General features: G+C 56.2%; 1 protein-coding gene across 1 annotated transcript; it reads left to right on the top strand.

The window, feature by feature from the left end:
- The first annotated feature begins 8,739 nt into the window (after window positions 1–8,739).
- On the top strand, window positions 8,740–15,246 carry CPA1 (carboxypeptidase A1). Its single transcript, XM_037165836.2, has 10 exons — window positions 8,740–8,819; window positions 9,310–9,391; window positions 9,813–10,046; window positions 10,287–10,388; window positions 10,907–11,008; window positions 11,179–11,289; window positions 11,978–12,068; window positions 12,580–12,779; window positions 13,308–13,392; window positions 14,998–15,246. Exons 1-10 carry the CDS (start codon window positions 8,755–8,757, stop codon window positions 15,183–15,185), a joined length of 1,260 nt encoding a protein of 419 aa, XP_037021731.2. The 5' UTR covers window positions 8,740–8,754; the 3' UTR covers window positions 15,186–15,246.
- Window positions 15,247–15,486: the final 240 nt, after the last annotated feature.

Below are 15,486 nucleotides of genomic sequence, written 5' to 3'. Positions count from 1 at the left end.
AAATGAGAAGGTCTCCAGGTACGGAGACCAAGGGAGATGATGCCTGTGCCCAGGACCAGCGGGGCCATGGGGGGAGGCCCGAGGAAGTTAGGGTGATGAGCCCCTGAAGAACCCAGATCCTTTCCAGAGTGTGAGCCAGCAACAGAGGAGGAGAGAAACCCAATGCGGGCTGTGGCTCCCTGAAAGAGACTTGAGGTTTGTTGTTTTTTTTTTAAGCTAGAAGCTGTGAGAGTGATCTAGTATTCCAAAGCTTGTTTTCTGCTATTAGCAGGAAATATGAGGTCAGGAGCTAAGTTAATATAAACTGTAGATAAATAAAGCAAGTTATACCTGTGCACACTGGAGCCTGTGATTATAAGTTTTTTTTTGCCCTCTGCATAAATATTATTATTCCATCCTCATGGGGGGATATGATTGGTATTAATAAGCTCATTTTTCAGATAAGGAAAGCACAACTTGGAGAGGTTTTAAAAGCCACGCAAGGATGGAAAGTTGTTGAAGGACATTTGAACTTGGGTTTGTCTGAAAACAAAACCACTGTCACGAAACCACCACTGGGCCACCCCTGCAGCAGAATTCATGGAGAGTCATTTAACGCGAATATTTTTGGGCTCCACCACCCCGGCTGAAAGAGTCTCTGGGGTGGGCTCCTCAAATCTGCATTCTTGCCATCTGTGCCAGGAGTTCTGAGGTCCCTTAAAGGCCGAGGACCACTGTACTCTGCTCTGACTCCCCGAGGGAACGCCTTTGAGTCTTCCTCAGGGAGTTGGGGCTCTGGGTCTCCCACCCTCTGCCCTGGTCCGCCATGGCCGAAGATGGCTACAACGTGCGTGGGTAGTTATCCTCCCCCAAGATATCCCCAAAGGGCCGTGCAGGTTCTGGGCTAGAGCAGTGTGGTCTTCAGGCCACGGGCATCAGCACCCCCGGAAGCTTGTTGGAAATGCAAATTCTTGCGCCACCCCAGACCTGCTGAATCAGTCTTTGGGGACAAGACCCAGGTGATGCTAATGCTAAGTTGTAGAAGCCCCACCCCAGAGGCAGGAGAATCTGGACCCCAGTGGGCTTCTGAGTAACTGAAAATAATAAACCCTGTTCTAGCAACTTACTGTGTTAGGCATGGTTCTGAACACGTTACAGGACTCAACACGTTGCCTCCTCTTAGAGGCAGAACTATCGCCGTCCATGTGTGGAGACGAAGAAGCTGAGAGGGGATAGTCACAAAAGGGCTCGCACTGGGATGATGGGCCACGTTGGCAAGATCTCTGTGCAGCCAATAGCCCACAAAAGTTGAGGCTGACATTGCTTTTCAGATGAGTGCAACTTAAAAGGCAACTTTCTCTTTAAAAATCCTTCAATGATGTCAAATAAAACCCACCCGGGGCCTGCATGGCCAGCCCTGCCTACCTCTCTCATCTCGTTTCAATCCCTCGTTCACCAGCTCCGAACTCACCAGCTCCCCCCTGGTTCCTTCTGCTCCTTCCCAGCTAGAGACCTTTGCGTGGCCTGTTCTTCTGGTCTGGAATATTCTTTCTTCTCATTCTTCCTTCAAACAGCCCACTCCTTAAATTTGCCTCCACTATCATTTCCTCACTTGTCCTTCCAGGCCCACACATTGGAAGCAAATCTTCTACTATTCTCTTTTCCAAGGCCTGCCTCATTTCCTCGATAGCAATGATAGTAATTAATCGATGTCTTTGATTATGTGTACTGCTTGTCTCCACCAGTTGTTGAGACCTCTAGGTCAGGGAGCATGTCTGGGTTATTCACCCTCAGTTCTGTCAGGCACATAGTAGGCACTCAATATCTGTTGAAGGATTGTTTCTCCTCCTCAGCCTGGCACAGACTAGGACTGGGTTTAGCATTATGTGACAGAAACCCCGCTTCACAGCGGGTTAACCAGACCAAGGGTTTCCTTTTGTCAGAGAACAAGAAGTCATCTGAGGTGGGGCAGTTCCAGGCCAGATCAGTGACTCCTTCACGCACTGGGACCCAGACACGTCTGGCCTGTTCTGTTCTGCCCCTCTGCCGTCCTTTTGACCCCTAGTCTACCTCCACCGTATGACTGAATTCCGGGCAGGAAGGCAAAGGGCAAAAAATGGTAACCAGCTGCGTTGGCCCTGCAAGGCTTTACACTCGCATCTTATTGGCTGGGGTTGCCTCGGGTGGCCACGCCCAGGTGCAAGGGAGGCTGGCAGATCATTCATAGCTGGGCACCCTGCTGCCCACATAAAAATCGGAGTTCCCATTGGTCGGGAGGAAGGGGACAATGGCCGTGGGGAAGGCAGCCAGCAGAGTCTGCCGCTGCCTCTCTGAGGGGGTCTCCAAATCAGTTTCTTTGCTCTAGTTTATCAGGTGACTGACTTAATTATAAAGCCAGTTGAACTCTCCAGATGAAAGGGTCCTTTAAAAGCTTCTAGTCCAGCCCCCTCATTTTGTGGTCATAAAGACTGGGGGCCAACTTACGCAAGGCTCGACATGAAGTGGATGGCTGAGAGGACTAAAGCCAGGGGTCTTCCTCCCAGGACTGAGGGGTCTTCTCAGCGAACCAAGGGAGGGGGTGGCTGGGTGGTTAAATTCATCAAATAAAAGCTCAAGTCTTAGACGCTCATGTTTTAGAGATACTGCAGAATAATCTCTTTTTCATAAAAACTTTAACAAAATTTATTTCTTAGGTATACAATGCTAAACAGGAGTTCAGTTTCTCTATATTCAGCTTAGTTTTTATTTTTATTTTTTTCACCCAACAAACTGCTCTTTTTAGGTATGTTTTTTTCATCCTTTTCAGTAAAATTTATGAGCATTTATTTAAAAGAAAAAAAAAACACTGGAAAAACTGAAGGGAGAAAGAGCGATTATACATATGGAAAGTCATAAAGAACCACAGTGAATGTGCTGCGGTTATTGCTTTCTTAAAAAAACAAACCAGGCGGGCAGTTTGGAATGTGAAAGAGTCCTGTGTGAGGGCAGGGTGGGCGCGGGGGCCCAGGGCGATGGGCTCAGGGTGGGGGGCCGGGAGTCCGGTGAGGGGCGCCCCCCACTCTTCTGCCTCCCCAATGACAGCCCCAGAGGGGGCCAGAGAGAAAATGACTTTACCAAAAAAATTTTTTTTAATTTAAAAAAGCTTCTTTAAAAAAAAAAAAAAAAGCTTCTTTAGAAACATAAGAAGGCCCAGGCAGCCATTTGGTACAAGCTGAGAGAGAATGCAGCGAACAGCCGGCCCATCGGCGCCTCACTAACTGGTGAAGCCACACCGCGGCTCCACACCACGGCTTGGGCTTGGGGGGCAATTAATTGTCTTCTGTCGGGGTGTCCTGCAGGACACCTCCAGCCCGTCGGGCCCTGGGAGGTTCTCCTTCCCCCAGTACTGAGACAGTCCTCCGGAGTGAGGAGTGTTTGCAGACCTTTTGTCTTGTCCTTCCTTGGCCTCTCGCCCGGGGTCTGCAGTTGGCCTCTTCCTCTTCCCTAACTAGCTTCACTGAGCCCTGTGGCTCTCCATCCACGCTCCTGGCCCTCAGCTCACCTCCCTGGGCCCCCCAAATCATAGCTAAGACCACGGGGTAACATTCCAGTAAATGTTACTTGGGAATACGGAAGGGAAAGACAATGTAGAAAATAAAATGCCTGAACTAGACACCGGTGTTGGAATTGGTTCCTGATCTTTTGTGAGGCACGCCCTCCGACTGCTTTCTCTCTCCCGGACCCTCAGCCCGCTCCCCCATCCGGGGGGCAGCACCCCCCCCCGTCCCAGTCCACATACGGTCCCTCCCCAGTTTCTCTCTCGGGCGCAGGAAGCAGCAAACCTCCCCTCCCCCATTCGTCCCTTTACAGTGTGGGACATTCCTGCTTAGTTCCTCTCTCGTCCAGATCTCTGTCCTGGGATTTGGGCTCTGACCTGACGTTTCCTCAAGAGCCACTGGAGGAGCGCTTCTCTCTTTGGGTGGCTGTCCCTCCACGGAAAAACGCTGCCCCCCCCCCCCCCGGGGAGACAGCACCCCTGGCCACGTGGAGGTGGCGGCTCTGCAGCTTCACAGCAAACGCGCAAACGGGCTGTGGGCCCTCCGCCCGGAAAGCAAAACTGCCAGAACTTCCTCCCCGCAGCCTTCCAAGCTGCCCCACAAACCCGGTGACCTCCCCACCGAGCCTCAGCAGGATGTGGCCCCTTGACCTACAGGGCCCTGGGAACACTTACCCTGCAAGCAAGTGGGGCCCCGCGGCTCTCCTCTGATCCCCCCCAAATGTGGAATACCTCTCTCCGCCCTGCCCCGACTGGTCACCACTGCTGTGATTTTTGGGGGGTGAAAAGTACAAGTGTCCTGGAATCTAAGGTGTCACAGCTGGAAGGGGCCATGAAGACCATTCTGACCCACTTTGCCATTTCACAGACGAAGAAGCCGAGGCCCAGGGCCTGCAGGGCCCTGCCGGAAATCATGTAATGAATGGGATTGCAGGCATCTGCTTGTGGAAGGCACCCCTTCTTCCATTTTGCTCTCTTCTGAAGTTAGACAATGCCTTTGTGTTAGTCGTGCAATTTCTTTCCAGTCACATGTGACAGAAAACCAACTTGAAAATGCCTAAAGGAAAAAAAAAAAGGAATTTGTTGGCTCCTGCCCGGAGCTGGGACGGGCGGGGTGGGCAGGTCAACTCGAGGCAAGGAGGCGCCGCTATGGGCGGAGGCGAATGCCGGCGGGGGAGGTGCGGGGTCTGCTGCAGCCCACCTTTCGGCTGCCGCACATTCTTATAGACTCCCCCCTCCCCCCAGCACAGCTGTGCACACACAGGCTTAGACACATTTGCCGAGGGAGGCCGCTAAGTGCCACCAGCTGCGGGGGCCAGCCATTCTGAGCGCGCCCATTTGTGCTCTCTGCAGGAGTCTCCCTTGTCCACTGTCCCCTTTGATCCTTCATCTGGGCGTGCTGGTTCTTCTTCTGCCTCTGTAACAACCTATTTATTCTCTAGGTTTTGCTTGGAGGGTCTCTGAATGCCGTAGGGCCTCTGTCCCCACGCTCGGGCATTCTCTGGTTCTGTGGCCGTAGGGCCGTCGTGCGGTGCAGGTAGTGGTCCAGGCTGTGCCCCAACAGAGGCCTCCTGCTGAGAGGAGGCGGGACTACGTCTTCCCAGAGTGGGAGGGACCCCTTTTCCCATGGCACACAAAGTTTCTCCAGGCTTAAAATTGTGTTGTCTTCTGACAATACAGGCACTTAAAAGCTGAATATGTGCATCAGTTGGAATGTTTTTTTTTTACAGCAACAACAGAAATCCCAATTAGTCCAAAGGAAAGGTATATTCGTTTGTATTATACAGTCCAAAGGAGCGGCAATGGACTCAACAATATCCAGAGAAAGATGTCTCTTTCTCAAGAGTGAGGGAAACATTTTCTAGAAACTTCCTCCCTGGCTTCCCCTCACGTCTCATTGGCGTGGGTCACGTGCCTGCCCTCCACCAATCACTTGCAAAAGAGAATGGGATTCCTCAGTTGTCTGAGGCTGCTCTTAGACGTAGTCCCCGAGCAGGGAATGTGATAAGGTTCCGGGGTGCAACCTGGGCTTGGTCGGCTGAAAGGGAGGCAGGGAGGCGGGGCCCCTGTGAACCGGAATGGGCGTGGCTACAGCAGGCCTTTGTCTGTTTGCCCTCAGCCTCTTGCCTGGTCCCCTGTCCTTGAATCCAGAAGGCAGCCTGCTGGTTTCTCTCTCATGCTCCTAGATCTTGGTTCCCTGCCTGTTCCCCCCGCTTTCGGTCTCACAGCCTCCACCTTCTCCCTTGCTTTGGACCCACGGGAGGCAAGCCCAGGGGTGGGAGGGTAGAGCTGTGGCCCTCTGCCCCAGGCTCTGTTCTAGCAAACTGGTCTTTACCAGGAGGCAGCGTTTAGCGTCCCGGGGTGCTTTGGGAAAAAAACCTGGGAAACTAGGCTTAGCGTCCACCTGGGATCCAGTTCCTCAGCTTCCTGCCAGTGCAGGCTCTCATTTCAGTTTACAGCATGGAATTCATCTTTTCTAACTTTGCAAGACTCTTGGATAACTGAGATTGCTGGCTGGAGGCCGCAAGGGGCCCTGCTTCCGGGACTGCGCCTTTCCCGCCCCTCCCCCCTTTCCCATGGGCTTGTCTTTTCTGGGAGTCGTAGAAGGCCCAAGAATGAGCCACCACCCCGAACATGTGTACTGTACGTGAGAGAGAGTCCAGATTATAGGACAGCTTTAGATTTAGACATAGAAAAATAAACCTTGTTTTCATAATGCAGACCGAAGAAGGGCTCTACAAAACCAACTTTGCAGGCAGGGGGAGCGGAGAACAGAAGAGAAAGCTTGAGAAGCCCACAGGGCTGTGAGGAATGGGGAGGACGGTTGTTGATCTGGGGAACAGTGTGGTCTCCTGGGGAGACGGGGAAAAAGACTCCAGCAACGATTAAGGAGGGAGTGGTGTGAATCTGTGGTCAAGCATTGAATAGTGTGGTAAGCACCCCTTCCTTCCCTACCTGGCAAAATACTGACGTGAAGCCACAGACGAAATGTCACCTTCTCAGAAAAGTCTTCCCTGGACCCTCTGGTATGGACCCACAGTGCTGAGTCCATAGCCCTTCTGGTCCTGCTTTTGTGTCTTATTAATCCTTACCCAAGAATATGTTTATTAATCTGAGAGAGAGAGACACACACACACACAGATCGGTTGCTTCCCAGACAAGCCCCAGCTGGGGACAGAGCCCGCATCCTAGGTGTGTGCCCTGACCAGGGACTGAACCTGCAGCCTGTTGGTGTACGGGACCCTGCTCCAGCAAACTGAGCCAGGGTGCCCTACTGGCACTTGTCATGCCACACCCGCAGCACAGACACACGGCTCGGATCCTCTGCAGCAAGGAGGGCAGCCCTGGCCAGTCTCTTGTGTGTCTAATTCTATGCTGGTGACAGTGTCTGGTGACACCTGTCAGAGAAGCCGCATGCTAGTTGGTTACTTCTGTCTCTTCCACCAGACCATGAGCTCTCTGAGATCAGGGACCAGGCGGCAGGGGTGGGGGCAGGGGCTCAGTGGACTGATGGTCCATCCCATCGCCATGTTGTGACGAGGCCGCACTTCCCACGGGCTGTTCCCAGCTGGCGACTGCGCATAGCATGCACTGGGGCCAGTGGTCATGCGGACACAGGACCCCCGACCACGGTGTCGGCTCCGAGACTGCGCGTCGGTGCAGCTGTCTGAGCTCTTCCTGCCCCCGTCCTTCCTTCCCCGCTCAGTTCCCAGGTCTGAGATTGGGCACCAGCCTTTGCCCGATCCCTGCTCTTTGCCCTTCGCGGGCATTTCTCCCTGAGCGTGTCCTGCATGTCTAATCTTGTCCTGGTGACAGCTTCTTGGAGGACCCGAGAGAACAGTCGGTTGCTCCTGTATCCTGCTAGACGGTGAGCTCCCTGAGATCGGGGCCAGTGTGTCTTGGGCATCGTCCCTCAGCGGAGCACAGCACCTGGCCCAGCAGGATGAATGAACAAAAGGATGAGACCTGAGAGGAGGGGCAGATAAGTGAGAGAAAGAAACCAGAGGAAGCTTCAGGGGGCAAGTGAGCCTTGCCTGGCCCGGAGGCTGCGGGTGTGGAAAGCAACTGTCTTCACAGAGGCTCAGCCTCTGTGGAGGATGGATTTAGCGTTTCATCATCTTCCCAGAGCTGGGGTCAGGGGAGAGCTGCGGGTGACTCTGATGGGGTCAGCCTGCCTCGGCATGGGAGGGTTGGCCAGGTAGGGGTGGGGCAGGGAGGCAGAGCTGGCGGAAGGGCCTCCTCCGCTGTCCTCCACACCCAAGCCTGAGGCTCTGACCCAGAGCGGGGCCCCAGATGGTGCCAGGAAGCCCTGGGGCACCCCTGTGAGTCAGGGCGGATTTTCATCAGACGTCTCCACCAGGAGGTCTCCATCCAGAGCCACAGCGAACTCCCCTGGGCGAGTTCCAGTCTCTCCGGTGCTCTGCGCAGCCCCGGAGGGGCCTGGTCCTGCTCCCACCACCACACTGTCTACTCTGGTGACATCCGTTTACCGTTCCCAACCAGGACAATCCTGACCTCGGAGCCTGGTCCTGGCCAGCAGGGGTGGATAGAGGGAAATGCTGGCAAAAATTGGGCGCCTGTCCCTGCCCGACTGCCACAAAGCCACTGAGGCTGCTAGGAGTGGGGCTGAAAAGCGCCCTTCGAAAGGCCTTACCCCAGGGTGGGGCACAGGGTACGAAGAGCCTTGGACGAAGCCAGTGTGGCGAGCCAGTGGGTACAGAAGCTGGATGGGGCAGCGGGTACCAGCTTGCTCTGTCGCAAGGACCAAACAGCTGGTGCCCAGGGATGTGGGAGAAGGAGATGCTTCTCAAGAGGCCCCAGCTGGTGTGGTTACTCCTGAGCCCTGGATTCTTCTCCACCACCCAGGCCAGCTGTGGGCGCCTGGGGTGGCAGGGTTCAGCCCTGTGCGGTGGCGGGGTTCAGCCCTGTGCGGTGGCCGGGTTCCGGCTGGGGAGGCCTTAAGCCCCAGCTGACCTTCAGGCCCGGGCTGGTCCTCCATGGCCAAGGGGTTGAGACCCGGCTTATCTTTCCAGCTGCCCCGTTCCCTGCCACCTTATCAGAAAGGAAGAGAAGGCCTCAGGGCTCAGAACTCCCACCCCGCCCTCACCGTGGGACAGTGCCCAGGTGCAAGCGGGGAGGACAACTCCTGGGCACAGTTAGGGGACTTCTGTCCTGGGAGAGTTTAAAAGGCCCCAGCATATTTTCTCAGTCTCAGCTGACCTTCCCAAGTGGGTGCAAGCATGAAGGGGCTGCTGATTCTGAGTGTCCTGCTGGGGGCTGTCCTGGCCAAAGAGGACTTTGTGGGGTAAGGGTGTAGAGAGGAGCAGGTGGTACGCACAGGGGAGCCTGGGAGGACTCGGCCCCAGGCCGCTGCCTGCAGGAGATGAGCAGACAGATACGCAGGAAGACGGCCAGCGTATCTGGCCGGGAGGCAGGCTGACCGGGGACCAGGGCTGCGGCGAAGGGGCTGGTCTCTCAGGACAGCCTCCTGTGCCCTGGAGACATCTGAGCTCTGGGGAGGACTTTCCAGAAAAGGAGATGGGAGGAGGCCTGGCTGGCTTTGGAGAGAGATAGAGTCTGAACCGGGACCAGGGCGGCAGCAGCAGTGTCCAGAAGGTTCTAAAGATCCCAGACCATCTACTGCTTAGACGCCTCGTGCTGCCCCCTGCTCAGCCCAGAGGACTGAGGCCCAGACGGGGTTTCTAGGCCGCCTCCCGTCCTCCTCCCACCTGGGACTGTGAGTGGCCAGCAGGGCCTCCTCAGACCCTCCGCCTCCCCACCCCCACTCTGCCCAGGCACCAAGTGCTCCGAATCTCTGTGGCCGATGAAGCCCAGGTCCAGAAGGTGACGGAGCTGGAGGAGCTGGAGCACCTGCAGGTCAGAGGACAAAGGAGCCCTCCCTGAGGCCCCGGGGCACCTCTCAGGCCAGCTGGGCTCACCCTGCACCCTCACCCACCCTGCAGCCTGGGCTCTCTCTCCAGAGCCACCCAGGAAGGAGACATGGGACCCATCCCTTTTAGGAAGGGATTAACCTTGCCCCCACCCCAGTTCCTGAATCTCGGTGCACTTGAACATCTGAGCAAAGGTGGGGCGACCCCTGTTCTAGTACTTTTCCCTCCCTTGCTGTCTCAAAGTCTCCCCACCCAACTCTGCTTCCTGGGCCATTTCTCTGACCATAGTGGTCTTTGTCCTCTGCCCTAATGTTCCTAATTATGTGGGAAGTTCTGGCACCAGCACCTGCTCCCAGGCTGGCCCCTCCCCAGCCCGCTGTGATAGTGCCGGTTCTTGTCCTCCCCAGCTGGACTTCTGGCGAGGCCCTGCCCAGACCGGCTCCCCCATCGATGTCCGAGTGCCCTTCGCCAGCCTCCAGGCCGTCAAAGTCTTCTTGGAGACCCATGGCATTGAGTACACGATCATGATCGAGGACGTGCAGTCGCTGTTGGACGAGGAGCAGGAGCAGATGTTTGCCTTCCAGGCCCGGGCCGCCTCCACTGACACCTTTAACTACGCCATCTACCACACCCTGGAGGAGGTGAGGGGCCTCTGGGGCCATGCCCACAGCACCCCCCCCCCCCCAGCAACAGGCTGGCAGAATCCGTCCAGAGACAGGGTGTGCGTGACACCGGCCCTGTCTCCTTGTGGCCTGGGGGCTCTGGGCTGTGGCTCTTCCACACTGCAGGGTTCACAGATGGCCTGCTAAGGGAGCAGTTAAGATAGGCATCTGGGCTCCTGGAAACCATTAAAACTGCCCTGCCATCTTCTGCCTCCCCAGATTTATGGCTTCATAGACATGCTGGTGGCTGAGTACCCACAGCTCGTCAGCAAGCTCCAGATCGGCAACACCTACGAAGGCCGTCCCATCTACGTGCTGAAGGTAATGTGTGCCTCACACGTGGGTGTACACGGGCACGTGTGCAAGAACGGACGCCCGCACCTGTGCGCCGGGTGAGCCCACGGTCGCTGGGAACACACCGTTCAGCGGCTCCCGGTGCCGACGTTTGGGGAGGTCTGAGTTTCCATGCTGGGGCAGGTGTGTGCCTCCCTGTACGGCTCTTGGCCATAGTCTTGTGTGATCTGGTGTTTAAACAATTTAAACTTTCAAGTTACTCAAATGTTTCCAATCCAGTGTCACTTTGTGGAAAGTATCCTGGTTTGGGGTAACGCAGATGAAAGGTTTTATTTGTGAACTCCAACAGAAGAACAGGGCAGGGCCTGGAAGCCTCGCTGAATTATATTTGCCCCAACCTTGGGCTAAGGGCAGAAGGCCAAGTTCTGCAGGGTCCCTGTCCAGCCCCCAGCCCCCCACCAGGTGGCCTCTGGCCCGGGGCGCATTTCCCTTCTAGGAGGCGGGACCAGGCCCAGCCGGCCCATTTGTCTGCTCTTCTCATCCAGTTTAGCACCGGGGGAGACAACCGTCCCGCCATCTGGATCGACACGGGCATCCATTCCCGAGAGTGGGTCACTCAGGCCAGTGGGGTCTGGTTTGCAAAGAAGGTAGGCCTGGGAAGCTGAGGGGGCATGGGTGACTGAGGCCCCCAGAGACCCTTCGCATCTGGGGACAGAGCCTTCACAGGGAGGTCGAGGGCAGGTTCTGTATATTGCTCCGGCACAACGGATGCCTGACCTGGCCTGTGCTGCCTCTCTGATCCCCACCCCCCCTCCAGATCGCACAAGACTATGGCCAAGACGCAGCCCTCACCTCCATTCTTGACAGCATGGACATCTTCCTGGAGATCGTCACCAACCCTGACGGGTTTGCCTTCACCCTCAGCAAGGTGCACCATGTGCCTTCTCCTGTTCTTGGGGGAAGCAGGGTGGGCCTCTGGCCTCCAAGCCCGACAAGTTCTCACCCCTACTCTCAACTGCCGGAAGTCAAATGAAGGGCAAACAGACCTGCCCCCTAGACCAGGGTTCACAGCTCTGGTGGCCTTGCCATGTGGGGCAGGTAATTCCAGTGCCGTCCTGCACCTGCAGGGTGTTTGGCACATCCTGACGGGCACTCACGGGATGCCAGTAGCAATCCACCAGTCGAGACCACCAAAAATGTCTTCAGAGAAGGCAAATGTCTGGGTGTGCGGGGACAAAACTGTCCCCAGCGGAGGCCCACTGCCCCAGCCCTTACTTCCTGCGTTTCTCTTGAGGGCAGGCACGGCGTGCCTCCAGTCTGATGTGTATGGGGCGGGCGTACCTCGCGCCCTTTTCACTCTCTGCCGGTAGAAACCTCTGGCCAAATGCCGACCACGGCCTCCTCCACCCGCCGGCCCCCCAGAGCCCCCTTCGCAGACCTCCCTCCCCAACAACCAGTTGAAAGTGCTCCCGGATGCCACGCTGTGTCCCACCCAAGCCCCGGATCCGGGTGCTGTGTGTTGACTGAGGCTCTCCAGCCCACACGGTTCCCTGCGGGCTCCGAACGCCAGGCTAGTGCAGGGATGGTGATGGCCAAGTGTCTCACTTCTTCCTCAGAACCGCTTGTGGCGCAAGACTCGCTCGATCACGGCAGGCTCCCTCTGTGTCGGGGTGGACCCCAACCGGAACTGGGACGCTGGCTTTGGGCGTAAGACCCTGTGTGACCTGGGGAGCAGGGATGGGACACCTGGGAATGCCTTCTGACCCTCCTCTGTCCTGCTGCCCCTTTCCACCCCACCACCTGCGTCCTGGTCCTGCCCCCGAAGAGAGGGCTGCAATTTCGGCCCCTCCTCTGGGGCTCCCAGCGAGGAGGGTGGCACTCTGAGGCTTGCTGTCCCTTGTCTGTAACATGACAATTCCTCCCAATGGACCTAAGATCTGACACCTCCCTTGGAGTTTTCAGCTCCTTCCCTCTGTGGCTGCTGAACCAAGTGAAGTCTGGCTTGAGGGTCCCTTTGCACCTCCCCGGGCTGATCTGTCACACCACCCAAGCCTGGCTGGGAGGGAGGCAGGATGCCCAGGCTATAAAAGGCCTCTGGTCTTTCCTTAATCCATGGGTGGGGGTGAGCCCTCCTGCATCCCCCCCTCACCCCCAACTCCATGCAAGGATACTCGGCTTCGCTGTAAAGAAGCCAGCTACCCCTCCTCTCCACCCGCAGTGGCTGGAGCCAGCAGCAGCCCCTGCTCGCAGACTTACTACGGCAAGTTCGCCAATTCCGAAGTGGAGGTCAAGTCCATTGTGGACTTTGTGAAGAACCATGGGAACATCAAGGCCTTCATCTCCATCCACAGCTACTCCCAACTCCTTCTCTACCCCTATGGCTACACAACAGAGTCAGCCGCCGACCAGGCAGAGCTGGTATGTGCTGACCCCTGATGCCCTCCATCTCAGAGGCCGAGTTCGGCTGCTGACGAGTTTCACCCGTCTGACGAGTTTCACCCATCAGAACTGCTTAAGGCACCAAGGGCCTACCCAGTGCCCAGCACCCTATTTTTCCCTGGACCCCTGATGGCTTGGGAAGATTGGCAAGACAAACTGGCCTTACTTTTGGTCCGGGGAAACTGAGGCATACAGCGGTTGAGTCTCTTCTGTCACATGACAGGGTGAGGAGAGGGGCTAGACTTCGAGCTGGTACCTCAAGCTCACACTTGGAGCTGCAGTGTGGCCAAGGGGTGGCCAAGTGCCAGCTGGACGTCCTGCAGGGTCGGAGCTCTGAGGCTGACTCTGTAGGACCTAGTAGGTCCCATGTTCTCTGCCAGGGACCTGCATCTGCAGGGTACAGGTTCCAGGGTCACCCTGTCGGCCCCTGGGCTACCCTGGCCCTGCTGTTCTGGGGGCCTGGTGTGGCTAGCCATAGCAGGTGGTCTTGCCTTGTGTTTTCTCCAGGATCAGCTGGCTGAGTCTGCTGTGAAGGCCTTGTCCTCTCTGTATGGGACCCATTTCAAGTATGGCAGCATCATTGACACCATTTGTAAGTGGGTGCATGGTCTCTGCGGCGGGGGGGGAGGCGGGCCTGGGAGGAAGCTCAGCTCGCTTTTCCTACCCCAGGGAGTGTCCCTCCTGGAGGAAGTAGCCAAGAGGGCCCAGATCTGGGGACATGCGCAGGGAGAACAGCCCCTGTCCTGCCCGAGAACTGCTGGCCCCTGTGGGCAGTGCTGCCCTTTCTCTGCCTTGACACCTTCCAGCAAACATGTCAGCTCCTGTGAGAACTCTTGCCCCCTTGTCTTGGGGTTAAGTCTAGCTTCCTACACAGAGAAGGTAGAATCTTCTGCTGGCATTCATAGATCACCAGGAAATTCAACTTTAAAAGCACTTCTCCTGCAATGGCCCTCAGTTGGAGACGCTGCCCTGTCTTTCCCCAGCCCACTCAGCCATGCAGTGCCTGTGGGGGGAGCACGCCACACACAATGGAATCAAGCCAACAAATGTTTATTTGTTGTGCACCTACTATGTATGGGGCCTTGCTTTAACATGCTTGGGAATAAAATAAGCACAGGTCAAAAAACGTACATTCTAGCCAGGGAGACCGATGATAAATGTGGGCAAGTGGTGCAGTACATCAGGTGACAAGTGCTCAGGAAAGAAAGGAGAACTAGCGCAGGGTGACGGCGTCCAGGAACCCCGGGGCCCGGAGTGGACAGGCGCGCTGAAGCAGAGGCCTCACTGCGAGAGGGAAATTTGGACAAGTGTTGAAGGACATGAGGGAGCCAAGAGATGCTGCCAGACAGAGGAAGCTTCTAGAGCAAAGGCCCTACTGTGTGGTTTGGCCTAGGGTTGTGGGAATAGCAGAAATAGCACAGGCACCCTCATGGCTGCAGCTGAGTGAGAGCACAGAATTGTAGAAGCAGCTGGGGTGCAGGCAGATCCTTGCGGCCTTAAGGGAATGCACGAAGTTCACCAGCAGACAAGGGGCGAGAACACTGAAAAAGCAGGGGACAGAGACCGAGGTGGGAGGGCGGCACACACTTCTCACACACCTCCCACCTGGGGCGCCCAGGTCTGGGTGGGCCGCAGTCTTCCCTGGGGCTGGCCTTGCTTTGGGACTCCAGGCCTTCCTTGGAAACTCTTTCAACCTGAGTCAATGTTTTTGCTTCATTCAATGTTATCAAGTTAAATTCTGACACCCAGCTGCCTTCCTAACTGCTTGGTAACTGCACATCTGGACAAAGTTTCTTCTGAAAAGACAGGCAAGGAGCTTTTGCTTTGACTCTGGCCTTTTGCGCTGTCGCTTGCAGGTCACAGCCCCGGGACACGAGTCCTGGTATATTTGGAGGCTTGACCAAAGGCTCCTGCAGGGTGGAGGCAGTTTTCAGTGGGACTCTTGCAATCGCAGGAACCTTCTTGTACCCCCTGGGGAGGAGAGAGCCATTGCCATCCACTTCTCCGAGCCTCTTGGGCTGAAAACCTTCAGGGGGTTTCTCGGGAGGAAGCCAGGCCACTCGGTCAACAGCAGGTGCTGAGTAGACACTGACTCCAGTCAACACGGCAGGGCCCAGGGCTTTGAGCCCTCCGCCTGGACCATGCAAACATTCCAAAGTGCTCGACCTTTGCTCCCCCATTTCTGTTCTTGCCCCAGACCAAGCCAGTGGAAGCAGCATTGACTGGGCGTACAACCAGGGCATCAAGTACTCCTACACCTTTGAGCTCCGGGACACTGGGAGCTATGGCTTCCTGCTGCCAGCCTCCCAGATCGTCCCCACGGCCCAGGAGACTTGGCTGGCGCTCCAGACCATCATGGAGTACACCCTGAATCACCTCTACTGAGCCCACCCTTCGGCCCTCTCCTCCTTAGCCTCCCTGACCACCAAATAAAGTCTGAGCGTACACAGAAGAGAATCTGGAACGTGCGTGTGGGAACGCATGCGGCAGGCCTGCCTTTTTAAGCGGGGGCAGGAGTGATTTAGTTCCTGCAGGCCTCACTGCAAATGTGTGGGCGGTTTGACTAGTTGACCCCTAAATCCCCCTGCATTCCAAGGTCCTGTGAAGTTGTATCCAAGTGGCATCTGTTTTAATTAGACCACCCTGAGCTCAGCTCATCACTGGGGTGATTTGTTCAGACCGTGGT

This window comes from Artibeus jamaicensis, unplaced genomic scaffold, assembly GCF_021234435.1.
Source record: "Artibeus jamaicensis isolate MK-2021 breed Jamaican fruit bat unplaced genomic scaffold, CSHL_Jam_final scaffold_3307, whole genome shotgun sequence".
Lineage (NCBI taxonomy): Eukaryota > Metazoa > Chordata > Mammalia > Chiroptera > Phyllostomidae > Artibeus > Artibeus jamaicensis.
Note: the sequence above shows the minus strand (reverse complement) of the source record. Positions and strands in the feature narration are given on the sequence as shown.